At 54.1% G+C, this 16,634-nt stretch overlaps 1 protein-coding gene across 2 annotated transcripts; it reads left to right on the top strand.

Moving 5' to 3' along the window:
• Positions 1 to 105: 105 nt before the first annotated feature.
• On the top strand, positions 106 to 9,565 carry CDC25B (cell division cycle 25B). 2 transcript variants are annotated; one of them, XM_074317440.1, is made up of 16 exons: positions 112 to 506; positions 1,352 to 1,461; positions 2,050 to 2,101; positions 3,908 to 3,949; positions 4,157 to 4,193; positions 4,487 to 4,609; positions 4,720 to 4,842; positions 5,036 to 5,167; positions 5,581 to 5,661; positions 5,769 to 5,945; positions 6,073 to 6,168; positions 6,679 to 6,741; positions 6,865 to 6,963; positions 7,159 to 7,292; positions 7,969 to 8,080; positions 8,240 to 9,565. In XM_074317440.1, the coding sequence occupies exons 1-16, from the start codon at positions 316 to 318 to the stop codon at positions 8,378 to 8,380; spliced, it is 1,713 nt and encodes a 570-aa protein (XP_074173541.1). In that variant the 5' UTR covers positions 112 to 315; the 3' UTR covers positions 8,381 to 9,565. The 2 variants fall into 2 exon arrangements, with proteins under 2 accessions (XP_074173542.1, XP_074173541.1); XM_074317441.1 differs by lacking the exon at positions 1,352 to 1,461 and having other exon boundaries at positions 106 to 506.
• Positions 9,566 to 16,634: the final 7,069 nt, after the last annotated feature.

A 16,634-nucleotide genomic window follows, 5' to 3' on the forward strand; every position in this document is an offset into this window, starting at 1 on the left:
CTCAGTCCCGCCCTCCTCTAACCCGCGCCCCCATTGGTGGCGTCCGGCGGCGCGGCCGCTGTTATTTTTCGAATATATAAGGAGGTGGAGGTGGCAGCTGCTGCTAGAGGCTTCCCCGACTGGTGGCAGGTCCCCGCATCCCTACACCCCTCCCCACCCTCCCCGCTTCCCTCTCCTCCCTCGTTCCGGCCCCGTTGCTCTTCCTCCCTTCCTCCCCTTTCCCCCCGGGCCGCTCCCTACCTGGTCCTGTCCAGCTGTGCCCGGCCTCTGTGGGTCGCCCGGTCCTCCGGCCAGCCTTCCTTAGGCTCCGCCGCGATGGAGCTGCCCCAGCCAGATCCCGCCGCGCCGGGCTCGGCTCTAAGTCCGGCCCGCGTGCACGATGGTACCAAGCGTCCGGGCCTCCGGCTGGGAGCTCATGGCCTCCTGGGGTTCCCGGAGCGCGCGACGGCTTCCTCGCCGGTCACCACCCTCACCCAGACCATGCATGATCTCGCTGGGCTCGGCAGGTAGGGCTCCCCAAGGAGGCCGGGTGTGGGGTGAGAAGTCTGCCCCAGGTGTTGGTCCCAGGCCTCCTGGGGAATCCGGCATGGGACCCGAATCCGAGAGGCAAAGTGGGGAGGCTTCCCGGGCAGAGCCTGCTTCGGGGGCGCAGAGCAAGGGTGGTGAGGCCAGGACTTTGCTGCTCACACTCTCCAGGTGACCTGCTCTTGGCTAGCACAAGTCTCAAGACCCTCTTTTCACCCTTCTCCACCTCCTCCCTCAGTGTACCTCCAGCGTGCTGCCTCCCTAATCTCTGCCCAAATCGCCACCATTTTGCCCCAAATCGTGAGCCTAGAGGGGGAACTTGAGGGTGGCAGAGCAGTCCAGTTCTCATATGTCCATGCCCCTGCTCCCTCCATCCCCAGTTCAATCCTGGGGTTCAAGGGTTAAACGCTGGTCCTGCTCCCTGAGCTACCTGCAGGGTCCAGGCTGGTTGCCTCCCAGCAGCAGAGACCCAAGTCTTGGCCCTTCCTCCAGGAAGGCTTGTGGATGGGTAGGAGCTTAAAGGCTCTTCAGGGCTGCTCTGCTGCCCCACCATCCCCCAGGGTGGTCCCCAGCCCAGCTCCTTGCTCTTGTCTTGGGCTCATCTCCTCCTCCACCCAGGAGGACCTTTCTTAAACCAATCAACAAAGAGAAGACATGTAGGACCTCTGTAGTAGGAGCTTGCCTTGGCCTAAGAGGACAGGCCTTCCATGCCATCACCTCCCTTGGGGCAGTGCAGCAGTGGGTGGCTGGTGGGAACAGGGGCCAGCCAGCCCTTGAACCCTCCCATTTACCTTTCTCCTTCCTTGGGTCCCTGCTCCCTTCCCAGGGAGACCCCAAAGAGTCAGGTAGGCAACCTGCTCACATGCCTACCCCTGTCCCCGCGGCGGGCATCTGCATCCTCTCTGTCGTCTGAGTCCTCTGAATCTTCTGATGCAGGTGAGGCCCAGGGGTGCCAGGGGAGTTTGAGGGGCTGCCCGAGCCTCCCCACATCCCTGCCAATTAGATTAACATCTTTCCCATAACCTGGGGGCCGAGAAGCCTCTCCTGGCCTATCTCTGGTGGGGCTCACCACATCCAGCCCAGACTGGCAGAGTGGGTGGTTGGGTGGGGCCCTCTGCAGATGAGATCTCACCTATTTAAAACCAAAGTCTCTGAACCACAGCCCCACCTGGGAGGCATTATGGCTGAAAGCTGGTCATTTTATAACATTCATTTGCCTTCAGCTATAATCTTTTACTTTAAAAAGCCATTATCTTTTCTAGAATAAATTATCTTAAACCAGTTCAAGAAAAATGCTTAGCAAATTTTTGGCTTAAAAAACCTATGTAGAAGTGTTTCCATGGTAAACAGGGAGTGGAGCCCTGGGCAAATTGGGGGGCAGTGTCAGCCCTTAGAGTCCATGGATGGGTTTTGTTTCTAAAATAGAAACAAGTTTTCTCCCTTCTCTGAATAGGGTTAGGATGAGGTGGGGAAAGTATGCGGCGGATGGCACTACTTTCAAACCAAGGCACTCTGTCCCCCCAGGTCTCTGCATGGATTCTCCCAGCCCCATGGACCCCCAGAAGGCAGAGGAGACGTGAGTAGAGAAGAGGGATTCCCCACTACCAAGGATTCCCACCTGTCTTTGGGAATCCCAGCTCTAGTGTAAACTCACTGGGGAAGCTTGGAAGAGTGGACAGACCCCTCTGGATCCCCATCTGGGGGATGACCTTCCTGAGTTCTGGGATTCTCCCTGTCTCAGAGAAGGGTCTTCTCTCACGGGAGCAGCTGGGAGTGGGCTCAGAGCTGGGGTGGTGGCCCCTGGAAACAGCAGATACTTGACGCCAGCCAGCCCTTGTCTTGTGGGAATAGAGGCCTGGTATGTGTCTCATTTTTCTTTCTGCCAATACACATTTTTTTCCTGTGAAATACCACACTTTTAAAATATGGTCCAACTAATTCAAAACCTTTATCACTCTAGGCCAAACAAAACAATTGCTGCAGGCTGGTTTGGCCCTCGGCCATCCTATCAGAAACCTCTGGCTTCAGTGACACTTGACCCTCTGGCCAACCCCTGGACCAGGCCCTTTGTGAGGGGGACTGGAGAGGGAGCTGGTGGCTTCTGCTCAGGACAGATCCCTCCCACTAGGTTGTGGGGCAGGAGTAGTACCTTGCAGAGCACAGCTTTTCCCATCCATCTGTTCAGCCTCAGCAGGCAGAGCAGCTGCCAAGCATTAGTGAAGACAGCTGGGCATCCCCAGCCTGGGCTGGGGGACTATGGCTTTGGGTGTAGGGCAGTGGCTGTCTTTTTTCCCCATTGCCTTTGATCAGACTGGGCTGGGCTGCAAGGTTTGTTCACAAACAGGAAATGAAGAGAGAATTGGGTGGGGGTGGGGGTGGGGAGGAACTGCAGATTGAGTTTTGGTGGCAACACAGAGCTGTCCCTGCTTTACCCTCCCTAAGGCCCAGGTGCATATCGGAAATGAAGCCAATGAAATTGGTCACCCCTGATGCCAGGTTGGCTGAGCATAGCCACCCCCCCACACACCCGGGGGCCAATTCCTTGATATTTTAGTCCTCAATGTCCCCTCACCTCTGCACGTGCTTTGACGGTTACACAGTTGCTCAGAAAGAAGGGTGTGTGTGTGCATAGATGCACAAAGCCCTGTGTGGCAGGTGGTCTCTGGTAACATAGCTAGGGGGGTGGGGCCTGTCTACAGGAGCTTGTGCTCCAGTCTCAATAGGAACATCTGTTGGAATTCCTTGCCTGCTGGCCTATCCTAAGGCAGGAGGAGGGGGTGGGATAGAGGCTGGGTCCCGGAAAATTCCATAGGAGGGAGGAGAAGATGTAACCCTACACATTTGTCACTAGGGGGTCTGGCATGGCAGACTGGGGCTGATCCAGGGGCACACTATACCAGGCTCCTGTCCTGGGGTAGCCAGCACAGCCCCATACAAGGAGAGGGAAGGCCAGCCTTGTTGGCATCCAGGCCTGGAGACACCCACATTGTGGGCCAAGGCCCACATGGGATGGATGAATGCCTTTCCTGGCTGCCATATGGCCCTGCTGAGGTGATTTGCATACAGGTGGAAGGCCTGTGGGCAGGCTGGCGTGACCGTTGTCTGGGTAACGCTCAGCCACCCCTATGACCTGCCCCAGCTGTCTCCATTGCTGCCATTCTCTGGCCCTCTTCCATTCAGGGCAGCCTTTAAAATCCCAGGCTGCCTTTCATCTCCCCACTCCCCAATATCTGGGCCCCCTTGTGGTTGATATTCTTCCTACCTTCCCTTTCCACTGTCCTAAGCCCTGGCCCCTAGGCCTTGTGGACTGGGGACCTGATGCTGGGGGTGGGCAATAGATCGTAGTAGGAGGTGGGCTGCATGGGACCCTTCTCTCTCCTAGGTTTGAACAGGCCATCCAGGCAGCCAGCCAGTTCATTCGAAGGTAAGTGCTCGGCCTACCTCTTGCAGGCTCCCGTGGTCTACCCACCATAGGCTACCCCTGTTCCCTGTTGGGTGGAGTAGGCATGGGGAAGGTGTTCTCCCAGGCCCTCCCTTAGGGGTGTACAGAGCTCTGGCATGGAGGGACATCCTGCATGCTCTCCATTGCGGTCCCAGACTCTCCAACCTTGATGTGTTCTGTTTCCTACAGCGATCATTTCACCATCCGACGCTTCCAGTCCTTGCCGGTGAGTGCCCTCTGAGGCCCGGTGGGAGGTTCAGGCACGCTGGCCAGGTCTGGGGAAGGGCAGAGGGATCCAGGGTCAATTCCAAGAGGTTTCACTTAGGTTCAGGTGTCCCTGGTCTGACTGCGGGAGATGGGGTTTGGGAGGTAGACAGGCTGGTGTGCCCATTGTCTCAGTGACACTCAGCCACCAGGCCTTGTGGACTGGGGAGTTGGGGGAGGGATGAGAAAAGTAGGGCCTGGCCTGGTGCCAGAGGAATGCAGCCTTCAGCACCTGCTGCCCTCCTGGCTCCCTAGGGGAGGCTTCTGGGCCACAGCCCTGTGCTACGGAACATCACCAACTCCCAAGCGCCCGGCAGCTGGAGGAAGAGCGAGGCACGCAGCCATGCTACTCGAAGCTCTGAGGAGGACAAAGAGAATGTGCGCTTCCAAAAGGCTGGAGTGGGAACACTCCGGGGAGAGAAGGGGGCATGCTGGGGTGCTTCTCGGGCATTTGACAATGCCCCTCCCACCCCCAATCTTGCCCACAGGATGGATTTGTCTTCAAGATGCCGTGGAAGCCCACACATCCCAGCCACACCCATGCTATGGCAGAGTGGACCACCCGCAGAGAAGCCTTTGCCCAGAGGCCAAGCTCGGCCCCCGACCTGATGGTACATCGGGAGAGCTGACCTTTGCAGGGCAGGAGTGCACGCAGGGCGCAGGGCGAGTGCCCCTGAAGGCAGCCTGGGACAGGAGGGTGATTGTGAGCCCCAACGCAGGGGAAACTTTTTCTCAGAAAGATGGGGGTGGGGACTGCCGCGGCTCCCCACCCGAGTAGTTTGCATCTGTTCATCACCCATACAGTGTCTGATCCCTGAGTGGAAGATGGAAGTAGAGGAACTGAGTCCCCTGGCCCAACACTTCTCCCTGACCCCCACCAAAGGGGCTACTGAGGAAGACGATGGGTTTGTGGACATCCTAGAAAATGACTTAAAGGTAAGCAGTTGCCCTGTCAGGGGCCCTACCTCTCCCTCCCTGGGGTCTCCCAAAGAGGAGAGAACTCTGAGCTTCTACAGCAAGACTTATGACCTCCTTCCAGTGTCAGAAGAGTTGGAGGTAACGGAGTCACAGCCTGACCTCTGGCCAATCAGAGAAGAGCAGGTGGCTGCTGCTGCAGTGTGGGGAGGATGGGCAAGGTGGATGGCCATGCTTCTCTCAGTTCTGTGCAGGCCCCAGCAGCAAGGGGGACCCTGCAGCCTCCTTGCTCTGGGGAGCTGCCCTGTGTGGATATGCTGGCAGGGCCAGGGAGACCTGTGAGAGAACAGAGAACGCTGTGTTTGGAGGACTCAGGGCCTGAGGTTTGGTCTGTACCTGCGGGGGTGACCATATTCTTGCTGATTTGGCCTCAGGATAATGATGCAGTCCCCCCAAGCATGGAGAGCCTCATTAGCGCCCCACTGGTCAAGACCTTGGAAAAGGAAGAAGAGCAGGTGAGCCTCTGGGGTGGCCCCCTCAGAACTTGGAGGGGTGGGGCCCTACCCTCCAAATGGGATTGCAGTGGGGGGCGCTCTGATCCCGGACCTGCTGCCCTTGCCAGGACCTCATGATGTACAGCAAGTGTCATCGCCTCTTCCGCTCTCCGTCCATGCCCTGCGGTGTGATCCGGCCCGTCCTCAAGAGGCTAGAGCGGCCCCAGGACAGGGACCTGCCCATACAGAACAAGCGGAGGAAGAGCATCACCCCTCTGGAGGAGCAGCTGGAGGCCGAGGAACCTGTGAGTGCCCTCCTCTTGGGGTGGGGCTGCCCCGTTCTCACCTAGGGTGCAAGAAAGCGGGGTACTGGTCAGATGGGGCATGGAGGGGTGGCCTCCCCTCTGACCCTGGCTGCCATCTGTCTCACAGAAAGCCCGCGTCCTCCGCTCCAAGTCCTTGTGTCATGACGAGATTGAGAACATCCTGGACAGTGACCACCGTGAACTGATTGGGGACTACTCCAAGGTACCCTAAGGCTCGACCCCTTACTGACTGTGGCCCCCCAGCCCAGCAGCTGCTTCCGCACCTCCCTCTTGCCCCAGAGGCCCTTTTGCTTTGTCCTTTGCATCCTATCTTCCTTTACTCTCACCTAGATTCCTCTCGCTGGCTCTACTTGGTCTCCCAACTCTACCTCACATATGTCTGGGCATCAGTGGTGTTTCCACCTTAGAAGACATTTCCGAACTAACGACTAGCTTGATTCCCCTTGGGCCTCCTTCCCAGGCTTGGCAGAGCGGGGGACAAGAGGCAGGAATTCCATCACTTCTGCTCCCCTTCTTCATTTCCCCTTGGAAGGTTGTTCCCTGGGTATCAGACCAAAGAGTTGCCTCTCAGTTGCTATGGGAACCAGAGCTGAATTTGAAGGTCAAAGCAGGTGTGGTCTCTGGGCTTGGGAAAGAAACCCCATCTTTTCCATGCTCCTCCTCTTACCAATTTCACTTTCTTCCTCCTCTCTCTCTCCCCGCTTCCCTTCAGGCCTTCCTCCTACAGACTGTGGATGGAAAGCACCAAGACCTCAAGTACATCTCGCCAGAAACGGTAAGTGTGGATGAGCCGTTTGCCTGTTAATGTTCCTGAGGAACAGGCTGCAATCCCTGGGTAGGGTCTAGGCCCTCCCTGACAGCCTGACCTGCTGGGACTCACCTCCATGGCCTCCTACAGATGGTGGCCCTGCTGATGGGCAAGTTCAGCAACATCGTGGAGAGGTTTGTGATTGTGGACTGCAGATACCCCTATGAGTATGAAGGTGGGCACATCAAGGTGAGACAGGGTGACAAGAGAAGCCCTGAAGATTCACTGGTTCTATCCTTCCTCTACGGGTGCACCTACCCTCTCGTGGGGAAGGTCCTGCCCAGCAAGAGGTGGGGTCACCCGTTTGAAAGACAGGGACTGCATAGGGGAGGGGTCTGCCACCCAGGCCCAGGGTTGTGGCCTGACCTCTGGCTCGTCTGGCAGACTGCCGTGAACCTGCCCCTGGAACGGGACGCTGAGACCTTCCTGCTGCAGAGCCCCATCATGCCCTGCAGCCTAGACAAGAGAATCATCCTCATTTTCCACTGTGAATTCTCATCTGAGCGTGGGCCCCGCATGTGAGTTCCATCTCTGCCCAAAGTTATGGGTGCTGGGGCCATCCTATGGCCAGGAGGCCCGAGCCCAGCCTCTCGTGTTGTTGCCTCTGACCATCTGGAGTGACCTCTCCCCGGCTTCCTCGTGCATGGCACCCTCCTGGCTCCCTTTTTCTGTCCTTCCTGTCAGGCCTCCATTGCTGTGTCCTCACTTGCATCCACTGCTGCCACCCCAACAACATCGGGTTCCAAGTTTCCAGCAGTGTCCTTAAAAGCCAAGGGCCCTATCCCAGTCTTCTGACACTGACCCTTCCGGTGTTCAATTGTCCTTTTCTTTCCCTACCTCTTGTCCTCACTAAGTCTTGTCCAGATCTTTGAAATATATCTCTTAAGTTTTGTCTACTTCTCTCTGTTCTGCTTCCCTTTTTCCAGTCTAGGCCAGATATTAACAAAGATTCTGAACTGCCTTCTAGAAACAGAGAGTCCCTTCTATTTGCCTCCCTCATTCCATCTCCCCAGCTCTCCTCTTCTGTACCCAGTAGCCAGACTGATCTAAAAGGGTTCTTGTGGCTGACATGCTTACACTTGAACCTTCTGTGGTTTCCTAAGGCCCTCAAAGGGGTGGGTGCAGAGAACAGGTCCCCTGAGGCCCACCCCACTGCACGCCGAGCTCTGACTCCCACACCTCTGTTGGTCCCAGGTGCCGTTTCATTAGGGAACGAGACCGGGCCACCAACGACTACCCCAGCCTCCACTATCCTGAGATGTACATCCTCAAAGGCGGCTACAAGGAGTTCTTCCCACAGCACCCGGTACCACAGGCAGGGGTGGTTGCAGCCTTCATGGGAGGGTTGTACTACAGAGAAAGGGCTTGGTCAGGTGGTTACTCTAAGAGAAGGAGAAGGGAGGGCTTCCCCTTCCCAAAGTTACCTGCTCTTCCATATTAATTGACCCCTCCCATCCTTCCCTAGACCTTCTGTGAGCCCCAGGACTACCGGCCCATGAACCATGAGGCCTTCAAGGATGAGCTGAAGACCTTCCGCCTCAAGACTCGAAGCTGGGCTGGGGAGCGGAGCCGGCGGGAGCTCTGCAGCCGCCTGCAGGACCAGTGAAGGGCCAGTCATGGTCCCAACTACCTTCATTGCCTTGCGTGGCCTGGGTACCAGCCACCCAGGGGTCTGCAGGGCTGAGGGTCTGCTGGAAGCCCCAGGTGCTGTCCAGGGAAAGACGGCAAGGGTGTCCCATCTACCTGCCTCTAGTCTTGGTCCCCTTGTCTGACTCCAACCATACTCCATATCCTAGTGCCACCCCTACACCCACCCCAGCCCCTGGAAGACCCGGCCTGTTAGTGAAATTGGATTAAGTCCAGCTCAAGTATTTTGTGTCCAGCAGGAGGCTTTTTGCTTTTTTCATTCCTTGTTTAGGTTAACCCTTTGTCTTCCTGTATCCAGAAAAATCCCCTTTTTTTGTAGGGGCTTTGTTTGTATGTATGAGGCTGGGGGGAAAGCCACAGCCCCCAGAATGGGCCAGAGCTGCACTTTTCCCCGCCCTGGGCATCAGCACTGTGCCCTGGCCCACACAGCACTCCTGAGTGTGTCTGCGTGTTCCCCTTTCCTGTTCCCTCTTTCCTGTCCCCCCTTATGTACACCTCTAGCACAAACATAAGCTCTTACTCTTTCCTGTTTCAGTGTTACCTGCAGGCTTGATTTGTCTGTCTTGATTTTTTTGCCCATCTCAGGTCACTCACAGGCTGAGGCTTAGGCTTCCCCTGTCCAGTTGAGGATGGAGACTCAAACCTTAATTACCCGCTTGACCTAGTTTCTGTTGCCTCACAAAGGGAAGTTATCCTTGGGGACCCCTGGGCGAGGGCGAAGGCCTATATCCTTAAGCTCACTAGAAGCCCAGCCCCCACTGTTGTGAACCTTGGGGCCTGATTTGTCAGAACCTATTGCTGTCTTGTCGTGGCCGGACAGATGGATGGACGAATGGACGGATGATGGATGGGTGGATAGCTGTAGATACACAGCGCCTTGCACATACAAACCGCTGAGTGGAAGCATTTCGGTGAGCGTGACAGCCTACAGCAGGAGTATATGTGTGTCTGTCTCTGTGGACAAAATCTTTACACTTTAAGGTTTGGAAATATTTAAGAGGAAATGTCACGGAAGCAGCTAAACCAAGGACAGAGCCACCCCTAGACTCTTACTCTCAGGATGTGGGAAGGGCTATGCTTGAAGGCTCTGATGTCATCTGTTAGGGCTTTGTTTCAATAAAGCACTGAACAAGTTGAGCAACCAGCATCGTGTCATGTGTGACCGTTGAGAAGACCACTGCAGGCTGTGATGGTGGGATGGGGCAGGAGCAGGTCAGCAGATTGGGGCTGGAAGATGCCTGGAAAGTCTGCCTCATGCTCTTTCCAAGTCTTGCCAAGCTTCCTCCTCCCCCACATCTGACTGCTCAAGTACCTCTGGGCTCACCCTTCCTGAACTGCACCAAGAAGGCAAAAGTGACCCTATCACTCCTCTAGAATTGTCCATGGCTTCCCCAAATTGCCAGCAGGATAAACAACTAAGTAGATCTTTAGGACCTGGACCCTCGCCAGTTTTATCCCTCACCTCTGACTCGAAACCCCCATACCTTACTCTTCACAGTCCCTTGCCTTTGCATCTGCGGCAGCACCCTCAGAAATGCTTTCCCTTATCTGTTGTTCCACCTATAAGGCTTGATTTCAAATGTCACCTCCTCCCAGAAGCCTTCCTGCCCTGTCAGGAAAATGACTTTCCTCTTAGTATCCCCAGCACCCAGGAGGGGTTCTACCACCTAGGAGATGGCTGAATTCAAGATCACAAAATGGGAAAGGGCCAACCTGGGAGAGCCGGTCCCAGGCCCAAACCAGGTGTCGCAGGAAATCACCTCGGAATATCACTGCTGTTAACTTCCCCCCATCCCAGTGTGAGCTGTCTGTGATTGCAAGGACTCCTTTGCAAATGTACAAATAAGATGCTGCCTGACACATCAGGCGTCATTTCCACTTTCTGGCAAAGCATCTACCTTCTGAAGTAGGTGGCCTGATAATTATTCACTCAGTTTTACAGATGGGAAAATGAAGGTTATTTCTAGCAACAAGAAAGGGTCTCCAGATTCCCAGGCTGGGTCTAAAGGACACTTGCTCTGTCTACAACTTGACACCCAAGTTTGTTATGCCTAAAGGATTGGTCATCACTCCTGGTTCAGAGTCCCTGCAAGGGCACAACAGGTGGGGGGTGTCTGGGGGCTGGGCCTCTGCTCCGGGAGGGAGGGCACTGAAGGCTCCAAAACGCCTTCCACCAAGCAGGTAGCTGACAGGAAAGCCAGCGTTTACTTGGGTAAGGGGGCTTGTCCCAGAAAAGGAAAAATAGCTGTGCAGGCCCGAGAAAGAGTATGCCCTGGGCACTGTCATGCTGAGACTTGCCTGCTCCACTTTGAGTGCTCAGGTGCTCTGACCCCGCTCCCTTCCTGGGTTTACAGAGGAGGAAGGCAGCTGGATGCTCAGAGGGCACTCACTTGGCCCAGGTCACAGCAAATACAAGCAGAGCAGGCATTCCAGCTGCCCAGGAATCCCCCACTCCTCACCTCCTGCCTTGGTCCCAGAGCAGTCAGGAGGGTGGGGCTGGGCTGCCTGGCTTCTGCTCTGAGTGTCCTCTTCTCACTCCCATCAGTCTGTAGCCACATGGGGAGGAGGGAGCAACAGGCGCTGAGTGTCTAACAATCCCCAGGCTGTGTGCCAGGTGTTGACATGCACAGCTATGTCTGCCACCCTCATAATCCACCCTCAGAGTCATGGCTGCAGTCATGGGCACTTAGTCTGCTCCAGACAGCTTAATGTCGCCTAAGCTCACCAGGTTGGTTTTCAGCTAATTTTACAGGAGAAACAGGAGGTGGGCAAGGAAGGGGCCTTGGTCAAACCAAGAGACAAAACTCCCCCAAGAGAAGGCCCTGGTGCTGGCGTCTACTCTAAGGGAGGTGTAGGCATGGGCCTGGGGGAGGGGACCCCAGGAGTTCACCTCTCCAACTTAGTCCAGGACCCCCTCTGCCCCTGGGAAATCCAGAGGCTGAAGCAAAGGTGCCCTAATCGCCCTGCCCCACTTGCAAAGAAGCTGTAACTTTCTTCCTGGATGTTCATAAAGAGGGCAGGGTCAGACAAGGAAGCAGTTTAAAATCCTGGGCTGCTGGCCAGTTTTAAAGGTTGTTTTGCTTGGGCTAGGGCGGGGCAGGAATTCCAGCCCTTGAGGAGCCATGTGTGGTTGGCTCACGTGGTTAAAGAGCTGCGTGGGGCTGGGCACAAGCCGGGAGCTGGCCTGTGCCAGGCCTAGCCAAGTCAGCGGGTGCGTGTGGGGTCTGGGCATTGTCTGAATTACTCTCTGGGTAACTTGCAATGACAATTTGAAAAAATATATATATTTTTAAACTTGAATAATCAATCTCCTCAAGGGCACACACCTTAAGCATAGAGCACAGACCTGAGGAACCATTAAACAGCTCAAGATATAGGACCTCCTCACATCCCAGGAGGCTCCCTCAAGGTCCCTCCCAGTTACCTGAACTCCGAGATCACCCCTATTTTGACTTCTGTAAGTTCTTACTCTTTTGTATCTGGCTCCTTTCACTCAGCATAAGTGAAAGATCCATCCGTGTTTCCTTTAGCAGTTTATTCTTTTTCATTGCTGTGTAGTATTCCATTATATGGTACTCCTAAATTGACTCATTCATTCTTTTTTTCTTCTGGTTTTTAAATTAAAAAAAACCCTAAGGTATAATTTATATGCAATAAAATTCAACTGCTTGAGTGTACAGTTTTGTGAATTCTGACAAAGGCATACAGTTGTGTAACCTCCACCACAATCGAGATAGAGAACATTTCCATTCTGCCCTCCATGGATTATTTGGGACTATTTCAAATCGTACTGAGAATATACCCAGGAGTGGAATTGCTGGGTCATAGTGTATATGTTCAGTTTTAGTATTTTCCACACAGGTCTCCAGGGTTGCCATACCAATTTTCTTCCTAACAGCAGTGGCCGAGGGTTCTCTTGCTCCATAGTCCCATCCAAACCAGTAAATTTTAATCTCTCTCTTACCCAGAATATTTGATTGTTGTATATAGCATATAGCTCTGTTGTCAAGGCCAAGTCTATATACCATGACGTAGCAGTAGCAGGGGTTCGAGCATCATAGACCCAGCCTGTTTTCTGACTCTCATATATCAAAACATTAGCCTTAGCCTTAATTTTTTATTGTCAGATTCTTTAAAAAGTTAAAATGACTCTGGAGTTAATTGGCTGTTATGTCACTGGCTTGTGTCCGTCCACTGTCGACAGCTCACAACCATCTAGAAAACTTACAATTTTTAAAAAGTCTTTATCCCTAGAATTGACAGGCACAGTACTTTGCAGAGGCAATAAATGTTAGTGGTACAGAAAGGAAGGGTGTTTAGACAAGGAGGTCCATGCCACGTGGGATCTGGAAACAATCAGGAGAGGGAAGTTGAGTAATAATGGAGAAGTGGCTGTTTTGCAGCCATGAAAGTCAGGCCTTGAGAAAATGTTGGATGATGTGAAGTTATTCAGTCTATTGTTCAAAGAAGACGTTGGTTATGGGACAGAAGGTAAGAAGCAATCGTACCCAATCCACTTGGGAGTTTTTGTGCCAGGCAGCGATGCTGGGATTGTTTCTGCCCCACCCAGTCCTCAAGGGCACAGACATCCTGGGAGGGGGTGGCAACCGCAGCTGCCAGGCTCTTAGTCATGGGGCCTGGGGCAGCTGGAGGGAGGGGAAGGGGCCTCACGTGGTTGGGCCTGAGCCACCTCGTGGGGCCTCCTGGCTCTCAGCCCTACAGGAAGTGAGGCCGTTTGAAAGGGCGAATCACACATGGACTCTCCCCCTGGGGCCCAGCCAACACTACTCCCAAGGGCCCTGGGAGTAAAAGGAGGGCTGGGGAAGGGATCCTGCTGGGTTGGGATTGGGAGCACTGGGAAAGGAGGTCATCCAATCCAGGTGGGATGAAGCTCCCAGGGGTGGGTTGTAGGGAGTAAGCAGTACAGGGCTTATGACCTCCCAGAGCTGGGGGCGGTGGCTGAGCTAGCCCCTGGCGTGACTGTAAGGGGACAGGGGGAAAAGGTGAGGGGAAGGGGCAAGCTGAAATCTATAAACATGCACACCTCCCTCAGCATATGTGTTAACATCAGGAAAGTTATTCGATCTCGCTGTGCCTCAATTTTCTCATCTGTAAAATGGGGATAATAAAGACCTTCCTTCAAAGGGTTGTGGATTAGATCGATTGTGTTGGTGTATATAAAACACTCAGAACAGGGTCTGCCTACAGCAAGTGCCATACAAGAGTCTGCTATGGCTGTTAACACTTAGGGCATCTGGGGATTACAAGGAGATCAGATAGGCAAAAGGATGAGCCTAAAAACATTTAATTTTAAAAAGGGGACCATTCTGGGGGTTTCTTCCTATTTCTGCACATGGACAACCCCTCGGTCATGGGTTACAGGATTAAAACCCAGCCACTGTATGTAGGAAGCAGGTATATGTAGGAAGCAGTTAGGAGGCTGTGAATGGGGTTCAGTGGAGACAAAGGAGGAAGCCATCTGGGTGGCCCATGGGTGGCTGCCCACACAGGGCAATGTCCTCTCTGAGCTGGCTCTGAGAGTGGGAGCAGAATGAAGAATGCTTGCCTGACTTTGGCCCACTTTATTCTAGGTCAACCATATCCACTCAATCTCAGCCTGCCTGTGTTCTCAAAAAAGCAGATCCCCTCTTAGTTTCCGGCTCTAATCTTCAAGAAATGGCTAGCTATCCTTATCAGGGAGTCAAGAAAAAAGAAGAAAAACCCCACTGCCTGAAGCTGCAGATTCCACCTAATTGCCCTCCCCACATCCAGAAGTAGGTGGTGGCTTGCTTGATGGGTATGCATGAAGTCTCAGGGTCTATGAAGATCATCCGGATGGATTTCCAGCTGTTAGAAAACAATGGGGGCTGTCCCGAGAGTGAGCTCCCAGCCTCTGGAGGTATGCGAGCGACCTGGGGGTTGGTCCTAATGTCTGGGAGAAGCAGGCTGCTCCTCAGCAATTCAGGATACTGCTATGCTTGGGTCGCTGGGGAATGGGCCCTGCTTTCCAATTTGGGTATCGGTCACCAAGCACATCCCACCGGTGGACATCAAGGGGGATTGAAACAGGCAAGCACCATGCTGTCTGCCACTGTGGGGCAGGATTCATCCTGACACGGGTAAAAAGCAAAGGAGGGGGTGGGGAGGAGCCAATCTGAGCGGCTGCAGGCAACTCCTTCCCAATTCAGGCCACCCAGGGCTGGGGAATGGGGTGATGGTCACCTCTGCCCATAGCCAGAGGGAGGGGAAGGGAAATGACAGGAAGGTGTGACTCCAGGTCCCATCTAGGCAGGTGGACCGGGCCTCAAATCCAGCCATCTATCTGCTTCCTTCATGCTCCTTTAATTGTTTTGTACTGCTTTATTTAATTTTACTTTTTTTCCTTCTCTCCTCTTTTTCTGTCTCTCTCACAGTCACATTGCCCCTCTATCCATATCCCACAAACCCACATCAGTACCTACTAACTGTGTGCCAGGACCACCGCAATCTCTAGGGTAACCACTAGAAAAGCCTCGCACCAGTGAACATGCACACACATTGCCCCCAACACACTCAGACTGTTCCATTTTGTCTTCAGGGTGGGTCTGGTAACCCGAGGAAGCACTGTCCATCCCCCTGCCTCCAAGCTGCCACCAAACCAGAAGGCCCCAGAAAGCTCTGCTTTCCTGTTCTGCCTCTAGATTAATAGTTGTCAACATTTATTGATTGACCGAGTGCCTACTAGTGCCAGGCTCCATCCTGCCCACTGCACACGCTACCTCACTTAGGAAGGAATTAAGCTGCATATAATCCCTACACAAAAGTTTAACAAACCTAAAGTACATGCTCCTCACTTAGCAGGAAGGTTCTGCAGCAACTCAGGGACTCAGGCTCTTTCCTGCCTCACTGTCCTCAGCATATAGCTTTTGATCTCAGAGCACAAGCTCGCCGAAGGCTGTAAAATGTCAGAAATGGCACCTGGGTCTGCCCCACTTATCTGACACCACCTCCATCTGGATTCCCCACTAGCTCCAGGGAGGTGGCTCAGGCCAGCTTCTCACTGAAGTGTCCTCCATGCACCTCACAGGCTGCTCCCCAAGTGGCCTGAGATTTGGACAGGACTCACTGCCTGAAGAGTAGACAGAGGCTGGAATACTGTGTTCCAGATGTCAGGTGGCCCCCAGTGACTAGAGCCCTCTGCCAGCTCTCTGCTGTAATCAGCTGGCAGAAATGAGTCCTGGCTGAGAGTGATAAGGAATGGGGACCAGGAATTGGCCAACATTACCCCAGCCTTGTGGCTGAGGCCCCACACTCTCCAGGCCTGCCCCTCTACCTACAAATATATTTACGTATGTGTTGTACCTGCGGTCAAAACACCCACATGCCCTGGCCAGCCCCAGGCCACCTCCTCTAGCCTCTCTTCAGTAGCCCCCTTCCCAGGTCCTATGACCAGAGGGGCCCAGAGTACAAGCCCTTGGACGGCCCTGGCTCCATGGTCCCTGCCTAGGCTGCTGTGCTCTTGTCCTTCATTTCTTTAGTCACCAAGGAATGTGTCCAGATTGGTTCCAGGCCTGCCTTGTGCATCACCCTGGAGAGTGTAGCTAGGCGCCATAACCAGGCTGGATCTCATAGGAGACACTACTATAGCAGACCCTCATAATGGGTGCAAAGGGGACAGCTGAATGCTAATTGAAAGTTTGGGCAGGAAGGCTTCCCCTAAGTTTTGGTCTGAGCACATTTTGAAGGACAAAAAAACGGAGGAAAGGGCCTTCCAGGCTAAGGGAACACACAGTGGGGGCGCTGTGAGGCACAGAACACCGGGACACATCTGGGAAGGCTCCAGTTCAATGTCAAGAGGTAAAGTAGTGTGTATGTGTGTGGGGGAGAGGGGAACCCAGGGCAGGCACTGAGACCCAGACAGAACTTGGGATTGCGGGTGGGGCGGAAGCAAGGAGGCTTAACCCCTTTGGGCCAAGCCTCTAATTGGGGCTTTTACCCCACTGCAGGGCTCTGGAAGCTGGCACCTGGCAGAGACCCTTTCAGGTTTAAGGTACAAGCCTCTTTACTATGCCTCTGATGGCCTCATTCAAAGAGGGGACAAGAAGGGAGCTGGTTAGAGGTGGGAGAATGAAAGTAAAAACTGGCCAGCCTACTAAACCCTATGGGCTTCACCAGGGTCCAACGAAGTGACTGACATGTCAGGGACACACAGCTGGTGACAGGGTTGGGACCAA

This window comes from Rhinolophus sinicus, linkage group LG13 (assembly GCF_036562045.2).
Source record: "Rhinolophus sinicus isolate RSC01 linkage group LG13, ASM3656204v1, whole genome shotgun sequence".
NCBI classification, from domain to species: domain Eukaryota; kingdom Metazoa; phylum Chordata; class Mammalia; order Chiroptera; family Rhinolophidae; genus Rhinolophus; species Rhinolophus sinicus.